The sequence below is a fragment of the Microtus pennsylvanicus genome, chromosome 3 (genome assembly GCF_037038515.1).
Source record: "Microtus pennsylvanicus isolate mMicPen1 chromosome 3, mMicPen1.hap1, whole genome shotgun sequence".
Classification (NCBI taxonomy): domain Eukaryota; kingdom Metazoa; phylum Chordata; class Mammalia; order Rodentia; family Cricetidae; genus Microtus; species Microtus pennsylvanicus.
This window is the reverse complement of record NC_134581.1, coordinates 12,512,382-12,536,807: the sequence shown is the minus strand read 5'-3', so window position 1 is coordinate 12,536,807 and position 24,426 is coordinate 12,512,382. Positions and strand designations below refer to the sequence as shown.

The window sequence follows — 24,426 nt, the reverse complement described above, 5'->3', positions numbered from 1 at the left end:
GCGGTTATTTAAATCAAACACAAAAAATTGAAATTTTACCTTTCTGAAAATTCATTTGTAGGCACCAATTGCCCTTTTTCTTAAAAACATATAAACATCCATTCTTTGGGGGTACCCACAATCCATGAATCTTCTGCACAAACTCCCTGTGTCATCTCTCATGTTTCTGAATGGATGTTTGGCTTGTGTACCTTATCCCTCTGTAGTCATATATCAGTTGTCCAGTCATACTTAAAGGTGGGGGACTGGCTTGATTGTGTGAGCAGCCTGGTGAGTTTTCTGTGCAGATAGCTCTGATTAGAATTACCTGAGCTAGCGAGGTCAACAGACAGACTCTGCTCTAGGAAATGTGGGTCACACATGGGGACATGTGGAGGGCTCACTGTGGCATTTGAATGCCCCCATTACCCTTTAGCTGAGTTGTCTTCAATGCATTACTATTTTCTTACAACTGATGAATATACTTGGACTTGTTCCCTCTGCCTGGCCCCCAAGTTTTGTCTGGGTAGCTCCCAGGCTAATGTCAGTCTTATGTAGAAATCCTGAGCCTGCATCCTTGGTCAGGTTAGTGAACTGCTGTAGGCTTGCTTGCATCTGTAAGGTGAGCAAAAAGCATGTCCTGTTTGGAGGAAGTGCCATAAGGATGAGCCGAAACCAGGCACGGACAGCGCTGTGTGTGGGGGACTACCCAGGAGGAGCTACCTTTCCCTCCTCACTCTGCCTACCCCTTTCCAATTCTTACTCAACCTTCTCTTCCCTCTCCCCGCTTCTCATCTTCTTCTTATCTCATCCTGCATTTATATTTTACCATTACCATTTTAAATAATCATTATTATACCAGTACCTGGACCATCTGTTAATTATTTTACTCATTAATGCAGTTTCATTGAATATATCTTCTTGCTTTTGCCTTTGGAGGGAATTAAATCTGAGCACAGAGGCCAATGCATTCCTTATAAGCTTTATTGCTACAGGATTGTGGATAAAGAAAGATTAAGCAAAGAAATAAACAAATGGGGGTCCAGTGCCAGAAATAAATTTTCGTGTAGACTCCAATCAGCCATATGATGGGGGCACGCTGCTTCAATCTACCCGGCCTCTATGCCTCTGAACTTCCCTTATCAGGAAAAGGGGATCAAATAAACTAATGTATACAAGTCAGCGTGCACACTCCAGTGAAAGTCCCCACCCATGTCTCTCAGTCTGTCTGACTCTACAGTAGAGGACTGGTCTAGGCTGTTGCAAATGCAGGGTTTTACCCTTACAAGAAACCCCAGGTTTCCTGTAATGCACTTTGTTTTTGCCATCTTGGGGTTCATAAAGAAACTTGATCAAGGAGCTCCTATTTTCTTGCACACCAAGCCCCCAAACTCACATACATAACTGTGCGTGCTGTGACAGTTGCCAGAAGAACACATCTCTGTCTTCCCAAGGCACAGAGAGGAAACACGTTTCAAGATGCCTGAGAGCTGCCATGGGGGACCTGAGACTGCTCAGGCTGCAGCTCTCCCAGCAGCTTCCTTGCCTTGTCCATGCTCCTAAAGCCCTCTTCCCAGACACTCCATAGCACTTTAGCTATAACTCCAACCTGACAGAATTGCTGCTTATATCTGCTCTTTATGGTAGATTTCTGCAGGGTTTGGAAGTAAAGCAACTTAAACCCATTTTTGTTAATGATTCATAAAAGCAGGGACATTTTTTCTGAGCATAGAAGACATTAGGAATATGCCTGGGAAGGCACTTTATGCCGTCGTTGGACCGCAAGGTATCATTGAATCCGCTATCCATTGACAAGTGGATTCAAAGCTGGAAGTTCCATTTGCCTCCTACCTTTCAATGAACTATCCGAGCCTTTATTTCCATGGCAGCAGGGTGGGCACTGCTTCTACAAGCCAAGATGACTCCATTTCATTTCAGAGAGGCTGAACTCCCAAGCCGTCTCCAAATGGACACACTTATGACTTTGAGCAGGTCACTCTCTGCTATAGGAAACGAGCTTTCTTTAGTCAAGTCTACAGTTGGTGAAAGGAGCATGGGCGATGAAAAGCTGGGCCAATCCAGCATGGTCACTGCGGTTACCTCCATGACGGCTGAATAACTGCTGGCCATCTGTGGGGTGACAAAGGCTGAAGCCAGAGCTTTTATGTACTGAGGGGATGATTTTGGATCAGCTTGGGTCTGGGGAACATGTGCATGTGTACCTCTGGCATACAGAGTCAGTGTTCTCTCCAGGGGAGCGATGCAGATGGTGACATCTGAACCAACAGCGTCTCTGTCACTGATTCTGCTACGCAGCTTCGTGGCACGTTAGGGGAGTAAGCAGACAGTTCTATGGCTGAAAGCCCTCAACTCCAGCTGCCCTGTTTTCTGAAGCAAGTATTTATAATAGTATTTCAAACTATAGGTCATGGAGGAGGGAAGAGGCTGCCCTGGATGAGGCAGAACGGGTAGGAGTCCGATGGTGGGGAGGAGCTGTGGTGCCCCCCAGAGCTTCAGCTAGAGCCTCATTTCCAGGCTTCAGCAGATCTACCACACTGACCTCTGTCTCCTCAATGTCACCTTTAACTTGTAGGACCTTTTCCTCTGTGAGATCACACACACACACACACACACACACACACACACACACACACACACCATTGTTCCAGTCCAACTCTGTGACCAGGGTCTGACTGATGTAAAGTTTTGAAAGCCATACGTATTGCTCCAAGACAGGGATAGCTATGGGGTGGGCTTTTTGCTCTAGAGCCTGAAGGGGAGACTCAATGAATGTGAAACCACAGTTGTTTCCTTCCTTCCTTCCTTCCTTCCTTCCTTCCTTCCTTCCTTCCTTCCTTCCTTCCTTCCCTCCTTTCCTCCTTTCTTCCTTCCCTGCAATAATCTCCAGACACACCTGAGAAATCACATGTTGCTTCTATGTAGCTCAGTCTCTGTCTCTAGAGACCATAACACAAGGCCTGGGGCACTAAGAAATTTCAGCTTCACACCCAGCACAGCTTTGGCAATTAATGTGCTGGAAGAAGGCGCCTTCCAGGTAAGACCTGCAGGGTTTGACCAGTGTGGCTGCTCGCCTCTCCTCTCTCTTCATCCCTTTCTTTTCTTCATTAATAAGCACTTTACCTATGTGCATACGTGTGTGCACCTGCTTCTCTGCATGTGCCCTCTGTGTGCACAGTTTCTCTGGAAGCAAGCAAGGGTGTTGGATTCCCTGGGACTGGAGTTAGAAGGGGTTGTAAGATGTCTAATGCAAGTTCTGGGAATAGAATCCAGGGCCTCTACAAGAGCAACAAGTGTTTTTAAGCCTTGAGCCATCTCTCTAACACCTTTCTTTTTCATTTTAACTTTGTTCATATGTCGCTAGGACATTCTTATTACGAAACTCATAAATCAACAGGTGACATTTTAGGCTGATCACTTCAAACAAAGTTAATGCTGCTGCTTTTCACAGGGGCCCTTTCTGTCCCCCAGCTGTGACTGAAAGTCTAGGCAGCAGATGCACAGGCTCAGGGAGCTGTACAAGGCTTCTCACAGCTGTCCTGCCAGGCTGTGCTCACTTACCAGGGAAGGGTGCGACTAAGAGCCAGGAAGGATCCTGATAGGAAGCTAGATGCCTTGGCATTCTGCTTTTGGCTCCTGGTAGACAGGTTTAATGCAACTGCCACCAACATTTGAAATTATCAGTTGTATACAGAAGTTACCAATCACACAGGCTATGGAAGAAGCCAGTAAGCCTAGTCATGAAAAGAGACTAACAAATAACATTAGAAACACTGTGTAATTTCTCATACAAGCTCATGTGGTCTGTGCACTCTCGTGATCTAGATGTAAGACTTCACATAGTGACTGACACATGCTCACCCAAGGGACTGGGGAGATGTTTCAGTAAGAGGGCTATGCAAGCCTGAGGACATAAATTCAGACGTCTAACACCCATGTAAAAAGCTAGGCATGGCTCTGAATATCTGTAACCCTAGGGTGTGTGTGTGTGTGCACATGTTGGGGAATATTATTTTAAGGTGTGTGACTTTTGTTTATGGTGCATTTGTTTAACTTTGTGAAGCTGTGATTCTTTGTCTAAAACACCTGATGGGCCTAGTAAAGAGCTGAACCATCAATAGTGAGGCAGGAGAAAGGATAGATGGGGCTATCAGGCAGAGAGAATAAACAGAAAGAAAAAAATCTGGAAGAGGAGAAGCAAGAGAATAAGGAGGAGAACACTAGGGACCTCTCATCCACCCACACTGAACCACTCAACCCACCAGCCACGGAGTCAGAGCGAAAGTAAGATTGCAGACATAAGAAAAGGAAAAGCCCAGAGACAAAAGATAGACGGGATAATTTCAGAAAAGTTGGCTAGAAACAAGCCAAGTAAGCCTCCGTGTATGATTTATTTGGGCTGGGTGGTGGGCTCCCAAAAGAGAAAAGATCCAAAAGAGTAAAAAATAATCTATATCTTGTGTGTGTGTGTGTGTGTGTGTGTGTGTGTGTGTGTGTGTGTGTATGTGGACAGAAGGGTCACTGGGACTCTAGTGGCTGCTATCTCAGATCCAGGTTCAGTGAGAGACCCTGTCTCAGTGGAATAGGCAGAGAGATTGATAGAACAGGATGCCTCACAGCCCCCTCTGACCTTCCAGGCATGTACAGGCATGTGCACCCACATGCACATATGTGCACATACCAATCAAATATATCCCCCCTGCTCCCCCCACACTCATTTGGGATGATGCAATGCTCAGAGCCTTGGTTTGACACTGGGTCTTCTGATTGTACTCTGTGTTTTTTTTTTTAAATTTATGGTCAGACATATAAAACACGCTTCAGTTGGATATTTTTGTTTCATTTTGCTGTTTTCACTCCCACAACTTTTTCAGAGATCGATATTTTGATGATTTTCTCTATGAGAACATAGAAGAGATAGAGGCTGGACTAGCGCTTTCTATCTGCTCAGTAAGACAACAGTAAACTTCATATCAGGCTATCGATCATTTCACAGTTAATTAAAGGCCCACTGAGGAAAGTTAGCAGTATTGAACTGATCAATACATTAATTACCCAGCGAAGATGCACTAATTAAACACACAGGACCCAAAGATTCGGCCTAGCTAACCTGAGTTTTAAAGGAGATCTGAGAAAAATTAAACCTGTCAGGTACACAGGATCCAATAAATCACTTATGGGAAACTCAGCAATGAAAAGGAAATATAAGCAAACGTCCAGTGAAGGCCTGGTCACCCAGAGATGGCGCTGGGGGAGATGGATAAAGTCCACAGAATCCTTTGAATCCTCAGAATCCATGTAAAGCCAGACATGCTAGAACATATGATCCCAGCTCTGCAACAATGAAGTGGGAGTTGAATACCACAGAATCCCCACAACCTTCCCACAAGGTCATCGCCCCTCCCTTCTGATCCTCAGCTTTCGCATGATTGGTCCTTTCCTCATTCCATATTGGTTTCTGCTTTGAAAATAACCTCACCGTAGACCCTTTCCCGGGCTCTGCTTGAGTAAGTTCATGTCGCCTATAGAAAGAATTAACAGCAGACAGCGGTCTCTCAGCATGCTGGACACTGAAACTCCAAGAAGGTCAGAGTGTGTGTGAGTGTGTGTGTGTGTGTGTGTGTGTGTGTGTGTGTGTGTGCATGCACGCATGTCTGCCCAGCGCCCAAGGAGGGTTCAATTCCTGATTCACAGATTGCTACTCCCTCACATAGGAGGGAGCCGAGAAAGGAAGCAAACTATCTCCCATTGTGAGGGTATCACCCTCACAGGATGAGGGTTTATAATATGGATCTGGAGAGTGACACCTGTTCAGTTTAGGGCGCCACAGGTCCTATGTACAGAGCTCCCCTGGCCTCGTACCTGTGTGCCATCATCTTGATCTGAAATGGCCTGTTGATCGTCTGTCACCTGCACTCTCTCCTCAAGTGTGGTGACAGTGTAAGCAGGAAACTGGTGTTCCCACATGATTTTCAACACAGGGACACAGAATCTGGCAGGCTGAGAATATCTGCAAAAGACTCATCGTCATGTCTGAAAGTGGAGCCCAAAGAGCCAGCAGAGTAAAGGGTGGGTGGCGAGGGTACTTAGAATTTAATTAGTTCCGTGCTCGGGTAGGGTGAAGTATCCTCAGAACAAAAGCGCCAAAGGGAAAGAAACACCATTGTTCAGGGAAGTGGGGACTGCCGCAGGAGATGGTAGAAGACAAGATCGTAGAAAGGGCGACATTAAAGGACTCAAAAGTGGACTATTTCTCAAGGTTATGACAAGAGTTTTAGTGTGAGCGCAGACTGTAAAGTCTCTCTCTCTCTAGGGGAAGAAAGCCTGCTTGGGGTTGGTAGGGGACTGTGATGATGACATCGTGTGGGAAAGCTTGAGAGAGTAGATTTTACAGGGGGAGGGGGAGAATAATACGGAAGGAGACATGAGTGTGTCCCTAAGAACCAGGTTCCACAGGGGAAGACTAGACATTTGAGTAGAGAGTGAAAGCCACACCGGCGAGGAAGCTGAGGGGAAGCTACTGACGCTGGAGAGAAGGTGCTCATCTCCGGAGGTCATGGAACAACAGGCCAACTACCCAGCATTCACCCTGAGCGGAGAGAGAACCGTGAGAGGAAGGGACCCCTAGAGCTACATGATGCTCCCGATGATTAAATCCCTGGGTAAAAGTTATGACAGGATTGGTTTCCAAGATACCAAAGTCATCTTGTTTGATTGAAACACAGAATGTGGTAGGGGAGAAGGGATGTGCGGTATTGTCAAGGACACGCACACCCCAGTGGCTCTTTTTACTTCCTTGATGGCACTTTGGAAGACAAGAATATGGTGTAATTCCCTGACCCTCTGAATACGACAGGGTCCTTCATCTTGTATCTTACTTCAATCCTTTGCTCTATGGTCACAGCTGCTCCTAATCTAGAGACCTTGACTGAAAACTCGCTGCAAGGGAGCAGATCGCATGCACATATGCCTTATTTTAAGTTGTAGGAAAGCACTTATTGAGAATTTAGAGACCTCTTGTCTTTTGTCACTTGTCAAATAATCTGTCCTTGCTTCGGTTGCTTCAGGACAATCTAGACTGATGGCCTCTGGCTTTCTGGCCCAATGATATGGATGAGGAAAATGTATGGTTGACCCCACACAATCTGAGGTAACATTTGAGTGAGGAATAAAGATTTCAGTTGAATATGATTTGATTTTCACTACAAGCCTCGAGAGATTGTCTGGTCGAGATTCCAAAGAAAGTTGGGCAGATTGGATATGCAGAGTTAGGAATGTTCAACTGGTTAAAAATGCAGAGCACATACAAGCTCTCCCTATAAATCTAAAACGACTTGGAGGATGAGGGGGCGTGGGCTGAACACAGTGCTGAGGTTGGGGACAGACTATGAAGGGTGGGTAGAATTGGAAGAGGTAAGCATCAAGATTAGAAGTGTCTGTGTGAGTGACAGGAGGGAAGCCAGAGAGTGGGAGGTCTGGGGAGAGAAGGGTCCTATCTTTCCTTAAGTAGTGATCTGGACAACGCTGGTGAATGCTTCCAGCTTTAGATCCAGACCCAAGGGACTAATTCATACAAAAACAGAGAGCTGAACAAAAGGTGCTCCCAGTGTTCCTTCTTGAGCTAAGGGGAGATGGGCTTGGAGGAAGGTCCTGCAGCTGTCTATAAGACCATCCAGAGGTGTTGCAAAGATCCAAATGAAACACAATCTTCTTGTAAAACAAAAGTTAAGTTTGACTGAATTCAATTTGTATTTTAAAAGATTAATAATAATAATAATTCCAGAAAAGTGTTTTCAACTTTTATTTTGAGATGAGTGCTAGGTTTAGACATCACTGGCCGCTTTTTTCCTCCTAACAGTCATTTAGAGAGGAGGAGAACTCTAGGCTCCATCAACATTATATAGAGAAAACTCAAAGATTCCATGGCCTTCTTCCAAAGTCCTTTTTTTATGTTTGGCATATCCTTAAAAATGAAACGTGACCAAGAACACCAGGCAACAGATAGGAAATAATCTCTCATATGTATGTAGATTCAAAAATAATAGCATATTGGCAATAACACTACAGAAATTTATTAAAAGAAAACCCCGTGGCCAAGTAGAACTTGTGCCAAGAACATAAAAAGAATTTAATATGTCAGGATATCTATTAATATAATCCACCAGATAAAAAGGCCAGAGGGCCTAAAACAATCCCTTGATGACTTAAATACCTGAAAAAGTTACACACCTGGTCCTGGTGGGTATTCTCAGCAGGCCAGGCATATGATCTGTCGCTAACACAAAGACCCATGTGGCTTAAGTTAACATGATGGGGAGTGTGTGGTCCTCACGAGAGGGAGCCTACGGGATGGTTTAGCAGGAAGCTGAGTGGCCTGCAGAACTGAACTTGCTTAGTAACCAATGTTTTTTTCTCAAGTGGAATTCCCGATCTGCAGAAGTTTCCAGAGTGGCTAGGGATATAGTAGAGCTAAGGCTATTATTGCCTCAGTACCAGCTACACGCATTGAAAATTTCAGTGACTCTGTAAGGAGGTCAGGTATGAGCCTGATATCTCTGGTAATAGTCACCGTCCTGGGGGAATTGTAATTTCTCCAACAACTGCACTTACTTGGCCCTTTAAAAAGAGGACTGTAGCGCCAGGTCACATTATGATCCTGGCTATGATAACTACCCCACACGAATATCCACTCCTGAGCAGATCCCAGGCACTCAGCATCCACTAATTGCCGTGACTCTAAGGGCAGTACTGTGGGAGGTGTTACAGGTTCACTTACAGAAAACATGGTACGGCTCTGGGAAAGGAGGGGCTGCTAGCTGACTCCAGAGCCCAGCGCTCTGGACCGCGTCATTCTATTGTGTGTTTATTCTCATTCTCTCTCTCTCTCTCTCTCTCTCTCTCTCTCTCTCTCTCTCTCTCTCTCTCTCTCTCTCTCATGTTTGCTGTGCATGTTTGCATGTGTGTGGCACACCTGTGTGTGCAGGTCCACATGCAAGCTTGTATGTGGAAGTCCGAGATTCCTGTTCCATCTTCTCCAACTGCTCTCTAGCTAACTCACAGAGACAGGGTCTCCCAGTTGGGGCTGACAGAGCTCACAGATAGCTCACAGTGAACTAGCTTGCCCTGGAGATCCCTGTCTGGGCACTAGAAAACTACAGGTGGGTTGCTATGCCCACCAGGCTTTAATGTGGGACCAGGGGCTCTAAATTGCCATCCTCACATTTCCTCCTCAAGAGTTTTAACCAAGACATCTGTACAAGCCTTATTTACTTTCTTAAGTAAATTCCCTTGCGGATGTGTGCGTTTGCAGCACACTGCCATATGGTACGGCAGTCAAGTGTCTCCTTTAGTGAAACCAACTTCATACTTGCTTCTTCGGTGTGACAAGGGGAATCTTACTTCAAGAGAAGTTCCGAACACAACGTTCCTTCCTTCCCTGTACTCCTCATGTCTGCTACATAACACCTGTTGGGAACAATATGTTAAGCTGTGTGACTTTTGTTTGTGTTGCATTTGTTTAACTCTGTGCAGTTGTGATTCTTTGCCTGTCTAGAACACCTGATGGTCTAAGAAAGATCTGAACAGCCATGGGCGAGGCAGGAGAAAGGATAGGCGTGGCTGGCTGGCAGGCAGAGAGAATACGCAGAATGAGAAAACTGTGAGAAGGGGTTTGATGTAGAACCAGAGAAGGAGGCGGACATCAGGGGCCAGCCATCCAGCTACACAGCCAGCCACAGAGTAAGAGTGAGATTTACAGAAATAAGAGAATGGGAAAGCCCGGAGGCAAAAGGCAGAGGGGATAACATAAATTAAGAAAACAGGCAAGAAATAAGCCAAGTGAAGGCTGGACGTTTATAATTAAGAATTAGACTCCTTGTGTGATTCATTTCGGAGCTGGGTGGCAGATCCCCCAAAAGAGTCCCGAGCTTAACATCATACTACTACACAAACCTTCTGCCCTGCACCTCCCCATTCCTTCTCCCCACCAATCCACTCATTGCCCCTTCCCATCCTCTCCCCTCCCCTCACTCCCTTCTCTCTTTTCTCCTCCCTCCCTTCTCTTCAGCAAAATAACATGGGACCATGCACTACTGTTTTCCTCACGTGATACAATGTCCTCCAGATCCACTCATGTCATGGCAACAGATCTCCTTCTTAATGACTGAATAATATTTTGTTATTTACACACACATATATAAGTGTGTGTGCATGCGTGTGTGTGCTTGGGTGTATATGCATTGCACAGTCTTGATACTTTGTAAGGTGGTGACTTTGTCGCCTTTGGGTAGGTACCCAGAAGAGGGCTTTTCGGATCCCATGGCACTGGGACTGTGACAGTATTTCTCACAGTGGCTGCACCGGTCTCATTCCTGACAGTGCACATGAGGGTTTCCTTTCCTTTCTTCCTTGTCAGTGTTTATTGCTTCCAGTTTTTATGCCAATAGCCATGCTTAAGGTTTTGACATTCTGTCAAGGTTTTACTTTCATTTACTTCATGCTTGGAGACGTGAGCACCATTTTATGCACAGGCTGGCCATTTTTATATCTGATCAATGTGTTTATTACTGAACAAGAAATGGAATCTCAGCTAGAAAGATAGCTCAGCAGTCAAGAGCCCTGACTGCTTTTGCAAAGGACCCAGATTCAGTTTTCAGCATCTACGTGGTGGCCAGTAGCCAAGTGCAACTCCAGTTCCACATATTTAATGCCCCAGTAGGTACCTGCGCTCATACGTGCACAAACACGCATTCAGTCTCACACAAGTACACATACAATTAAAAATAAATAAATAAATGCATGGAATCTAAAAGATCTTAGATTACAGAAGTGTACAAAAATGAACTCCCTGTGTGCCAGCTGTAAAAATTACAAGAGATGGTTCCTATTGCTAACTCAGAGTATGAAATACTCAAGGCTTGGCTGTTAATGCCTGTGTCCTCTCCTGATTCACTTGTGAAAGCCTAGGTATCAATGGGATGGGAGGGAGAGATCAGACTTTGGGAGATGAGAACAGACGCAGAAATGAACTCTCAAGAAAGGACCAGTATTCTCATCAAAGAGGTCCCAGAACTGCCCCCCCCCGCCTCCAGCAGGGAGGCAGTTAGCAGGCCCCATGTCTGAACCAGGAAGCAGCCTCACCAGATCTGCCTCTGCTCTTACCCTGGGCAGCCTCACTTTGTAGCACTGAGAAGTACCTTCCTGACATTTGCAAAATCACCACTCATTTCTGGTATTGTGTTCTGGAGCCAAACACATGGCAGGGAAATGGCTGAGAATCATTAGAATATATCTACGTATATACAAATACATATATATTTCCCATTATATATGTTTAATTTCCAATATATAATTTAAATATATATATATTTAATTTCCAATAATTTCTGAAAGGCATAAAACCATTTCAAAACCAAATAAATACATTAAATTCCTGGATCAAAATCTCCTTACTGTGATGATTTCACTAAAACACTAGTAGACATATTCACTTTAAAAATATTAAGAGTCTTTAAATATTTTTTAAATTAAAATAGTTTAACTGATACCTGAAAAATCTAAGTTGTATGTATTCACGAGTTACCATGTGATACATGATTTCAATATATACATATATACATCACATAAAATTTAAACGAGTACTCTTATCTATCCCCCTTATCTCTTTAACAGTTCTTTAATGTACTAAGATGTAGTTGGGCAGAATAAGGAGCTCTGGTGAACTGTGACACACCAGGGTGCCTATAAATAGTGACTGCATGTGGTTTATTTCAAAAATACAGGAAAGGATTTTAAATATTTTCCCATAAAGAATATTTAGCCAAAGTACTATTTTTGGAATGAGACTATAGCTCAGTGGTGGAGCATTTGCCTAGTATGTGTAGGTCCCAAAACTGCAAAGGAAAAAATCAGAGGCTATTTGTATAACTTGGTATGTATTTACTAAAAGTCCCATGAAGAGATAAGACTTTCTTATCTCTTACCAACTATCAAGGCCTATTTTAGCATTCTAATTTTTATTGCTGTGTATGTGTCTGTGTGAGTGTGTGCCTGTGAGTCTAGATGCCTTTGGAGATGAAGAGAACGTCAGATGCCACGGAACTGGAGCTACAGATGGTTCTGTGCCTCCAAACATGGGTACTGGGACCTGATCTGGGTCCTCCGGAAGAACAGTGAGTGCTCTCAGCCGCCAAGCCATCTCCCCAGTACCCACCAAAGCCCATTTTAAAGTGTACCACAGTACTGAATGGAAGGATACATTTTAAAGCCCTTAAAACAGAACAGATCATTCCCAAGGAGAATCCAGTACATATTACCATTTATTACATAATAAGTGTACCATCTCAAATCACTGAGAAAAGAATAAATTATTCAGCAAATGGTTTTAAGACACTGACTAATCATCTGGGAAATTCTGAATTATTTTACACCTTACAATGATTGATGCAGACCCAAGACAGTTAATAAACTGTTAAAAAATAAGCTTTATATGGTAATGCTACAGAGAAATAGAGAAATATAGATTAATATTTTTCTGTTTTCAGGGTGAGAGGGGCTTTCCTAAATATACATGAAAAGAACCCATAGCTAAACTTGAGACATTTTATATCATGGAAATAAATCTACATGGAAATATAATGAGCGAAACTGAAAAATAAACTGCAGTGTGAGACAATGTCTGCAGTGCATACGGAAGACCACTACTTCAGTATGGACAGGGAATTTCAAAAATCAATAGGAAATGTATGTGCAGGGTAAAAGATGGGCAAGGGCATGAACTGACCTTGCACAAAGGGAAGAAGACCACAGAATGGGATGAAAATAATCTCCCCTAGAGCATATATGCAATTAGAACAGTGATAAAAGTGAATGCTATTTGTCCTTTCAATTTGCTTTTCCTTCCTTCCTTCCTTCCTTCCTTCCTTCCTTCCTTCCTTCCTTCCTTCCTTCCTTCCTTCCTTCTTTCCTTATCTCAGGCAGGTGTTGAATGTAGCCCACTTCCTACCTCGGCTTCCTGAGTGCTGGATTTCAGGCATTCAACACCATGCTTAATTAAATTTGTTGACCTCAAAGGATGCAACGCCACAACTCCAGCACAGAAATCACCTGTCCAACTAAAAAAATGGACAAAGGCGTTTACTAGATCTTTGCCCAAAGAATATATGCAAATGACTTAGGAAGACAGGGAAGGATGCTGAGGTTGGCCAGACATTAAGAAAACAAAAACTGATATCACAACAGAATGCAGCTTTAAATAGGTGAAGATCACCACCAACAACTAGATGTAAAAATACTGGGCGCTGGTGAAGAGCTGGAGAAACCGGCTCTGTTGTGGACTACCGAGAAGGAACCAAAATGACGTAGAGAGTGGTATGACGATCCCTCAACACATGGAGCACAAGGTTCCTATTAGTTGCATCAGTTCCACCTCTGGTGTATGGAGAAGAAGAATAGAAGAAGATGAATAGAAGAGAAAAGAATAGCAGATTTTGTCTGTGCCATTTCATAACAGCATTATGCACAATAGTCAAAAGGTCAATGTAACACAAGCCTTATTAATACAAGAATAAATGTATGTGTGTGTTAGAAATAGAATATTATTCAGCCCTCAATAGAAGAGAATTCTCACAACATGACACAACACAGAGGAACCTTTCTGGCATCATGTAAGAGAAATATGCTGTTCACAAAAGGGTCAATGTTACATGAGATGCTCAGAATAGCCACAGCAGCTGAAGGTATAAGGAAAGTTGGTAGAGTTGTTGTATTTCCCAGGAATTTAGGGGGAGGTGGGTGCTAGGTAACCACTGTTGACCTACTATAGAGTTTCACTGAGGAAGTTTTAGAGATTGATGGTTGGTGATGGTTATACGACCATGTAAATACATACGATGGCACCAACTATACACTTAAAATGGCAAATTTCATGTTCTGTGTTTTATCATACATTCTAGCTTTGGCTTATACTTCTACATCACAGTCAATTATGGAAGGAAGCTAAGGCAGGACCTCAAGGAAGAAACATGGAGGCTGTAACTGAGAGGCCATGGAGGAATACTGCTTACTGGCTTGCTTCCAGCGGCTTGTTCAGCTAGCTTTATTATATAATCAAGGATTACTTGCCCAGGGGTGGCACCATCCACAGTGGACTGGGCTCTCCCACATCAATCATGAATCAAGAAAATGCCACACAGACTTTCCCCAAGGCCAATCCGATGGAGGCAATTCATCAACTGTGGGTCCCTCTTCCCCGGTGACTCTAATTTGTGTCAAGACTTGAGTCAGTGCAACACTGTAAAAAACAGTAAAAACAAATCTGGAGTGATGGGTTTTGGTGACTGTTCTTCGGAGGGTAACCTAGAGAAGAAAGAGAAGATGAACCCAAAGCAAACTTATTCTCAGCTCAGTATGATGGGGAAGACAGCTTAGCTTAAACTTGAGGTAGGCACAATTGATGATGAAAAAATATTTCTCACAGATGTCATTATCATGGGTTTTCCTTCACATAGACTCAAGGCTCAACTCTATGTTAAAACAAGTTGGTTCTAGGAATCCCCAAATTGGAAAATGAACAAATTCACTTCTCAGAGGACTTGGAACTCAGGAGTGGGAGATATTCCTGGAAAACTGCATATTATAAACTCCATTCTCTCAAAATAGGCATAAACAGGTTTTCTGCAATCCCCATCAAAAATCCTAGCAGGTAGTTTTGTGATTCTAGAACTCATTCTAGAATGTGAAGAGCCAAAAGTGTCCCTCCACAAGTCAGTTTGATAAAGCAGAGTGAAGATCAAACCTTCAGGGCTCAGTCTGCTAAAACCAGAGATCTCCATGATGACGAAGCCCTGACACTTGAGGCAGGGCCAGACCTGGGTAAAGACGTGACCTTTATGTATGCACAGGTGAACTGCTCAGGGCATAGGTGGTAGGTAGTATAGTTATCACCAAGTCTTGATCTGTACTTTATACCATACCAACAAAGAAACCACCAATAGACTTTAATCTGGCTCTGAAAGCCATGCGGATAGCACTTCTTGGATCAGCCATGGAGAAGATCTTCATGATTCTGAGCACTCACACCCAGAAAAAAAAATGGCTTAACAAACTGGGCCATATTAGACTGAGACTTTCTGTTCAGAGGAGCTGGGAAGATGACTCAGTCAGCAAAGCTTAGGGACCTGAATCACATGCCCAGCATCCATCCATTCAAAACAAACAAGCAAACAAACCATAAACACAGTGTGGTAGTGTGATACTTGTAATCCCAGCCCTGGGGAAGCAGCGACAGGCAGATCCCTGAGGCCCACTGGCAGCCAGCCTAGCCTACATGGTGAGTGTCAAGCTAGTAGGGGATCCTACCTTCTAAAAAACAAAGGTGGCCTCTTCCCTGGGCAGAGACTATTTCTTCTGCTCTCAGCATTCCTTAGCTGTGTGGAGGTCTTTGTGTAGCTTTGAGGTCTCATGAGTATTCTCTGTCCCTATTAGCACATTTATTGGTGGTGTTCTTGTTCAGCTCATACTTAGGCCATCAAGTATGCAGTTTCTGACATTCCTAGGAGATATAACCTCACCGCAAAAGTCCCCGATCCTCTGGCTGCCACAATCTTCCTCTTCCCTCTTCTGCAATGATTCCTGAGCCTTAGGCACAGGAGTTATGTTATAGATGTATTAGGGCCTGACTCTACAACTTAGATATACACATATATGCATGTAATAACAATTTATGTAAAAAAAGACCATGAGTTAGAATGTTAGCAAGGAGGGTTTGGAGGGCAGAAAAGGAAGGGGGAAATGATGCAATTATATTATAATCTCAAAAAATGTTTTAAAAAGATGGATAGTAATCGAGGAATGACTACAGAGGTCCCCTGACCTCTATACCCAAACATCTATATAGACAGAGACAGACAGACAGACAGACAGAGAGAGAGAGAGGGAGAGAGAGACAGACAGACAGAGAGACAGAGACACAGAGAGAGACAGAGACAGAAGAATTTCTGCTTAGCCATAAGAGGCCTTTTTTTCAGAGTACAAGAAAATGTGTACATCTATCTTTCTCGGACCCAGAAGATATAAAGGGCTCCAATAAGAAGAAAGTCAATCTAACAGAAAAGTAAATAAGACATGTGAACAACTATTTCACAAACACATATATGCTAATAACCATATGAAAGTCCACTGGTTTCATTGGCCATTGAGGATATCACAAATTAAAACATTCTGTGGTGCTAATAATCACCCATGGCACAGTTAAAACATCAGACAGACAGACGATAGTGCTGGGAGTGCCGAGCACTCCCCTGTCAAATGTTGCTTGCTGGGACATGTACTGGTGTGGTCACACTGCACTACATTATCTACACATGTATCTACTACACACACTATGATCAACAGGGCTGCTCGTAGGGATAAGCTTAACTGATTAGTTCCTGTACATCCCAGAGGGTACGCACAAGAATGATCATCCCAGTACAGCTTCGAGCACCCAACAAAAGAGACCACCCAAATAGCTCTCATCAGTGAAGCGGCTAGACAAGCAGGCTCTTCTCTCACAATGGATGACACACAACATTCAAAGTGAAAACATGGCTGCAGAGGTGGCCCCACATAACGCAGAGTGGAAGAACCAAGCAGTTAAGTGGGTCACACTGATGGATGCAGTGGTCAAAATTTCCAAAACAAACAAACATAATTTACTTAGGAGTGAGGAAATTGCTCATCTTTGGGGGCGGGATGACTAGAAGGACGCATGCAGGATATGGGACATTCTGGGATATGAGTCACCTTCTAATTTCTGATTTTCATAATGGTTAGCCACAATCAAGAGAGTTTTTTAAAATTCATTGAGATATCCTTCTTTTTGCACCTTTTATTGGGATGTTATATTTAAATGGAAAGTTGTTACAAACGAAAGGCTGACAGAGGAGTTCTCAAGGTCCCCATGCCAATGAGCATAGAACGGCAGGCCCAGGGATTTCTCATGAACTGCATTGAATCACAAATAGGTCCAATGCTTATACATCAGGGTGCAGGTTTTAATATTTTTCAAATGTGTGAAAGCTGGGAAAGAACCTAGATGTGAAAAGCAAATGGAGCTGATAAAATCAAAGTGGACGAGCAAGGAAATGGATAAATGGAATATTATACTGATGATTTCAGAGGGTGAGAAAGTGTGTCCCGAAACAGGAGGTGGAGGAACAGGCCTAATGCACAGGTGAGAACAGTCTTCTCCGGTTTTATTTTCAGCATGTATCAACCCAAGAAGGGAAATGTACTTCAAAGAAACAGAACAAAGACATTGAACAATCCTTATCTCTGGGTGGATGTGTGGTGTGCTTACTTTTTTCTTTAAATTCTTTCGCTTTTCCAGTTGTCTGCATAGAATAGCCTTTATTTCTCTATGCATGGATGTGACGTAAACAGGGATAGAGTCAGTTCATCAAACTAGCTGCTTCCAAGTAATGCTTTAAATTATGTAGCAACATGGAGAAGTACAAGAAGGCCACCTCTGCAAAGACATTTCTTTGGTCCGGTAAGAAATCTGTAGAAGACAATAGATACAAATGCTTCTCTCTTGGTTGGAGTGGGAGGAAGGCAGCAGAGGACGTGGAGATTGCGCTTTTGGACGTTCTATAATCCTTAGAGTCTAGAACAGTCCAATGATTGCAGAAGCAATGAAAATTGCGGTGATACCTGTGATTCAGCTGGGGAGGTAATGCCTGCCCTGGTTTCTCTAATGACTCAAATGCATTTTGCTTTATCCTCTTCCTTTGCATAGAAACTGAATTTCTTGTCTATCATCAAGGGAAGCTATGGCAGGAACTGAATCAGAGACCTTGGAGGAACTTCGCTCCCTAGATTGCCTCCTCTGGCTTGTTCAGTTAGCTTTCTATATATATAGCCCAGGCCCACCTGCCTAGGGATGGCATCATGCCCACTGACTGGGACAAGTAGTCATTAAGAAAACGCCTCACACACATGACCCCAGGCCACTCAGATCTGAGCGGTTATTCAGCTGAAGTTTTTTTTCTTCCCAGTTGACTCCAGGTTTACGTTGACATTTGAAGCTAACTGTGACACCCTGGCTTGGAGTTAGTGAGCTACTGGACCTGTAGTCAGAGAGGTGGCAACTGGGAGGAAGCTGGGAATTTTGTCTCTCTGGCCTCAAAGCCTAAGATAGTTTTGCATCATTTGGATGGGGCCTTTGGTCACATCCCTGATGGCCGAAAATCTCACATTTGACCCTTGTAAATAAACTTCTATGCTGTTACCAAGTCAAATGGGAAAAAATTCAGCTATTGGGGCAAGGGTTTTTTCCTTTGGTTTATTGATCTCTGTCCAGCACCCTGTAATTAAACTAGGCTATGGTCTTTCTGGAACAGTTAGTGGAAAGATAGAGGAGGGGACACACATTAGTGGCTTTCAGAGTTTTCAGTTCAACTAATGGAAAGAAAAAAAGACTACAATTACATTAAACTTCATGACTACATGTGTTTACAGGAATTGGCTCTGAGGCTCTGAGGAAATCATGCCGGGATCCAGTGTCAAAGACTGGGTTCTCAGCTAGGAGCACAGCCAACAGCCAATAACGACTTAACTAGCTGTGCTGTATCATCTCAGCAACTTACTGTCCTTCTTTAGAGCCTCATGTGAGAGGAGAGAGACTGAGAGACAGACAGATGGGGGTGGGTGGAGACAATACAAGAACACCAGAGCCTTGAAGGCCATGCGCTCTCAGGAAACTTAGATAAGGTACATTTGCTTTTCCCAGGGAACACATGTACCTGTGAGGTCTCAAATGTTGGCTCTCTGTACTCACAGATTTCCCAAAATGCCTCTGCAATACCCCATTGCCTCTCAAAATCTGTAGTATAAGCACATGGGATCCTGGGTTTCCCCATAGTCCTTATCTTTTAGACATGTAGCTTGAAAGATTCTCTGATAAAAGTATCTGATGACCCAAAACTTGCATTAAGATGGCCCTGTGTGTGTGTTGGGGGGAGGTCTTGGTGATAGGGCCATATGTTAAACATTATTGATCATGAGCCAATAACCAAGGAAGGTGATTGGTTAGATGTCAGGGCACACAGAGATGTGATTCTGCTCCACCTTGTCGGAAGGTCAGAGAGTCTGAGGTTATTTTTGCTCTTTCAAAGTTGTTGACAACAGGTGTGGCTACAAACAAGATATCTTGACCTCAGGTGTGGTTACTTGGTGTTTTGGACATTAAGATGGTTCATAGAGATGGAGATGTGGATCCATTCCACCATGACCAAAGATCAGAGAATTTAAGCCTACTTCTGCTCCTTCATTTAAAATAGGACACGGGGGGTGGCTACCTACAGAGTACTTGGTCTAGGGGTGTATCCTGCCTGAGACACCAAATGCTTTACTCAGAAAAAGTAATGACCTGATGTCTCAAGTACTGAAGCAATCAACTGTTCTGGTTGTCCTTGGTGTCATGTTAAATCAGTCTTTTGCTTTCTCCCCCCCCCCCCGTTGTATTGTGGTATGAAAGTAAAAATAAATGCAGGCAAACTCAGAACTCAGCATCCAGTAGTCGCTGAGTTCTCTTCCCGTTACTATCCTGTGTCTCCGAGTTTCTTTCTTACCTCTGTTCCTTCTACCAAACATTTCTATTCCTCATGCTCCTACTCTATGACTTTTAAGAAGCCGCCCTGGCTGGATAGCTGCAGAAGTCACTGCAAAAGGTAACTTACGACAGTTAGATCTATGATGGCTCTTGACACTGTCTTCCTTTGTGCATTTTGAGATTTCCCATAAAAACAGCATTACACAATACAAGGATACAAATGTTAAAACACCTGGAATAAATGTTCTCTAGTGTTTCTAATTTCAATGCTCTGTAATTTAGCTTTCCAGGGAAGCTGAAAAGAAAAATGAACTTTTAGAGACACTGTGTGCCCTTTTGTAAGTTCGGTGGGGTGTTGTGTACTTTATACGCCCAGACACTGTGTGTATGTGCTTGCTTCTCTGATGCTATAGAGACCTCTGGACTATGTCTGGTGTGTCCCATTTTCCAGGTTAGATAATTAGATAATGCACCCAATTGCTGCTATATATGTACTTTGGGGCGAGAAGTAGCAAATACAAGGATGAAGAAGCCAAATAAGAGCTGTCATCAACCATTTCTCACAACAACGTGACTTGGTTTAGTTACATGCTTTTGAAGAGCTGTGGATTGAATTAGGGCTTTGAGTAAGCTAGGTAAGTGTGAGCTACATCTCCAGTTCTTGATTTCTTCCTTTTCTGTGGATGTTTGTGCATGCACAGGTACACACATGTATGTGAATGCATACATATGTGTGCTTGCATATGGAAGCCAGAGGAAACCTTTAAGGTGTCATTCCCAGGAACCATCCACCTTGCTTCTGGAGGCAGAGCCTCTCTTTGTTCTAAATGTGCCAAGTTAGGTTAGGCTCGCCGGTCATTGAGATCTACAGATCTGCGAGTTTTGCCTCTCTAGCACTTAGGATTACAAGCAGGCACCAATGTGCTTAGCTTTTTAAAGGCAGGTCTTGGGAATCGAACTTGGGACTCCATGTTTGTGTGGCAATCACTTTACCAGTTCTGCTGCCTCCCAAGCCCCATTTCTTAAGAATATGTGACTAGGTTGGCAAGGGATGAAAGCACTTGCTTCTAAGCTTGGACATCTGAGTCCAATCCCCAGATCCCCATATGGAAGGACAGACCTGACTCCAAAACACTGTCCTCTGATCTTCACACACTTGCCATAGTGTGTGCAATACTGCAAGAGTTTGTACATATACAGAAACACATAAATAAACACTAACTAACCAACTAACTAACCTACCAACTAACTAACTAACTAACTAACTGTAATTAAAAGACTATAAGCAGGTATGGTGGCATGTGTTTGTAATGATGAAGAAAAAGAGGAAGAAGAGGAGGAAGAGGATAGACAAGACATAATGTGTTGCCAATGACTTCTCAGTAAGGTTCTGATCTATAGACCATCAGGAGAAAGGGGTGATGTAAGCAATGCACAAGCAAATCAAAAATCCTGATTCCAAGGTCGAGTTGCTGGGGTCCTATTCTTGCCACTCATGGAGCTGCATGACCTTGGGTAGGTCACCTATCTTTCCAGAGCTTCCCACTATTCTAGCCATGAAACGGACATCACAGTAGAATCTTCTAGTGTTGAAGAATAGGGTTGTATCTGACTAGAGGGAGCATTTAGTGGACACTCGCTGTTGTCCTTGCCACTAAGTAAGCATAGAAATTGATGGAACCAGGGAAGGCAGAGAACAAAGTGCTGTCTGGGCTTGTTTCTGAACTGTCAGTCAATGGTTATTTTATCTTTTTCTTTCTCTTTCTCCCCTGGACTTTTCAAGCAGCTAGTAGTTGTTACACCTTTATTTAAAACTTCTCCCCCTGTCTCTTCTTTCTTGAGACACATCTCATGCTGTTGCCTTTGTACTTCTGCTTCTCAGTTGCTAGGATGACAGGTCCATGGCCAGCTAAAACATAGCTCTTAAAAGTAATTTTAATCTCTGAGGGCCAGTAAAATGGCTCAGTGGGTAAAAGCACTTGCCGTGAGCCCCGTGACCTGAGTTTGATCCCTGGGTTCCACACGGTGGAAGGAGAGAACCTATTCCTACAAGTTGCCTTCTGACCTTACACAAACACTGTAGCAAGCTCATGCCCACATATACATTAAATGAATAAATATGTGCAATGAAAAATTAAAAATATATTAACATCAAAAAGTCTCTTCAGGGAAATTTCAATGCCCAGTAGGACCTCCACTATGCATATTCCAGATGATATTTAGAAATTGTGTTTAAGTGCCGTATCATAATTGTGTTATATTATGGAGTATACATTATATTTCTGATATATGGATCTGGGATTTAACATAGCTGAGAAACATGTCCATCGTTTAGTTTATTGGCATTTTTGGGATCTACTTGAAATCTATCTTTTTGCTTATATTGAAATGTGCAGATACTGACCAATACAACCACTTCCTGGAAGAGTCCAGCAGAGAGCCATCCCTGTTTTGTCTGCGTCTTCCCAGCAGGCTTTCTCCTCTTCAAGGTGCAGCCTCTTAAAGGCCAGTGACATTCACTGTATACACTGATCATCTCCCCAGCTCATGTTCCAAGCTAGCTGTCCCTCAACACTGCTCCTCCACATCAGCAGGCCAACAACCTCTTTTGAGGAATGTGAGCCCCCTTGATCGAATTATGAATGGCACTTTGAGAAGAAAAAAAATCACACCCGTGCATGCTGTTTGGTATCTAGTTTCTTAGGGTTCGCTCCTAAGCTCATCTCCACTGGCTAGTCGGATGCCCTAAACATCAGTGGCAAACTGAGGGATGCATAGGCACACAACAGGCACACAGATGCCTTTGAGAAAAATGGACTTCTACAGACCTGAAATCGTAAGCCGGATAAATTGGTGGGTAATTACGGGCATTACATAGAAGGTTTTTGCTTTGCCAAATGATTTACATGAGGACATCTATAAATAGCAAGCCCATGCTGTGTGTTTGAATCATGCCGCTGTTTTACCTAAAGGCTAAGACCTTTCTAGAACACACCTATTGCAGGACGGCAGGCCCAATGCACTTTCTCTCTTGCGCTGAGTTACACCATCTACAGAATTCCAGATCACCTCTGAAATGGCAGCCGGCCCTCGGCTCTCTAGGACTACTGGCCAATAATCGGCAAGAATGAGTTCCTTTGGGTACCAGGTAGAAGAGAGGTGCTGTGCACAGGGAACCTGTTTTGAAAAGGATCATCTAGTGTGGTGGGTCCCACTTCCTTAGCTCACACAGGGACTGGAAGAGGCTGTCAAGCCACTGAGACAGAGTTAGGCAATCTTACCTCTTCTTCAAATGGTCCTGTCTGCCTTTCCAATTGGATTTGAGAGAAGTGCCCCTTGTGTCCAGATGAGATGGCTAGGAATTACACGGGGGCAAAGATTTGGGTCTTAGACCACCATCTCTCTGTTGGCTAACTATCGACACTAAAGTGTATACTGCCAACATGACATCACATGACATCCATCACGAGCACCTCTTGAGCTGTGATGCCATCCAAGGTGGCACAGCAAGTCCACAGGGTCCCACTTTTCCTCGCTCTGGTCTGCCGTTTAAACAGGTGTCCCTTTGCAGCATAGGGAGCACTCACTCCTGCGCCCCCCCACCCCCATGCTACAGGTAATCACAAAGCCCCTGCATTGCCAGGAGCTTCCCACTTAAAGGAATCTATGAAATTAACTGCAACTCGATCTTACGAGGTTTACTTTCCCGGCGGGGTTGCCATTTGGCTCTGCACAGTTAAGCAGACACACTTTACTTGGTTCTCTTCCAGTTTTTCCAAACATGTGCCTAGCACCCCACGCAAGTTTCAGAGGAAATATAAAAGTGACAGAAGACGTGCTGCGGGCTTGGTTTTGTGTATATGTGTTAGTGTGACTCTTAAAAAGACAAGTGTTAAGTTCTACAGAGTAGCAACTTCTACAAGGGGAAAACTAACTTTCTTACAAACCCAGACACTTCTCTTCGCCTAATTTATTTCTTTAAACTCTTGGAATCTTAAGTTAGAGATAGGGAGGCACCCTATAAGGTGCCACGCTGTGGGCTCAATGCCCAAGTTTTCTAAAGGAATATTCCTAGGCTAACACTGTCTTTTTGCCCCCAGAAGCTATCAGAACCCACCCACACTGGGGACACAAGCAGGTTTAGGGCACACATCATCCTAAGTCCCTCTCCCGCCCAAGGAAGTCATTTGGGCACTGGGGTTAGGGTGAAGTGCCTGGGCTCCTAGGGCAGAGGCACAGCAAAGGTTTGTATCTGGGCAGCTGGCTTAGCATAGCTGTAGCATGAGAAGCAATGGGTCCTGCTGGTCCCAGCTCTCTTGACATGGGACCCCAGAGGGAGGGTGACAGAGGGAGAGGGTACTCTGTGTTTTCCCAGGGCAGGCGCATGCACCATACCTTGGATTCCAAGCTGCTAGTGGACGCAGGAGAGGGCGGTTGCTCTGTGCCCGTTGCCTCACCGGTCAGCCCGTCCCCGCTATCCTCGCGGGCTCCACTCGGAGGGATCATCGTGGCCTCGGGAATGGTGTTGGGCTCCTGCGGGGAACCTCAGGCTCGCTCGCCTTTGCGCTCGCTCAGCGCCAGGTTCCTGGGATGTCCATCCCGCCAGGCGGCGGCGTGCGCCCTGGGGCCTTGCCCGGCCGGGTCCTGCCCACCTCCCGGGCCTCCGCCCCGCCCCGCGCAGCGCCCGCGGCCACCTCGCCCGAGATCGCGCGCGTCGAGTCGTGACTGCCGCCCACCGCAGCGGGCGGGTGGGACCAGGCTGGCCCCCTGGAGGACGGGAGGCGGCGGCTCGGGGCGGGGCTGCGCGGTCTCCTGTGGGGAACCCAGGGCGGGCGGGG

The 24,426-nt window shown here is 44.4% G+C and overlaps 1 protein-coding gene across 3 annotated transcripts in view; it reads right to left on the bottom strand.

The window, feature by feature from the left end:
* Positions 1-24,221, bottom strand: part of Stac (SH3 and cysteine rich domain) — a 126,604-nt gene extending 102,383 nt beyond the window's left edge. For 2 of the 3 annotated variants that reach the window (XM_075967690.1, XM_075967691.1), the window contains exon 1: positions 23,984-24,221. In XM_075967690.1, the coding sequence (XP_075823805.1) occupies positions 23,984-24,094 (111 nt within the window). In that variant the 5' untranslated portion in view covers positions 24,095-24,221. The remainder of the gene's footprint in view (positions 1-23,983) is intronic. The other variant, XM_075967692.1, reaches the window with a different exon arrangement.
* Positions 24,222-24,426: the final 205 nt, after the last annotated feature.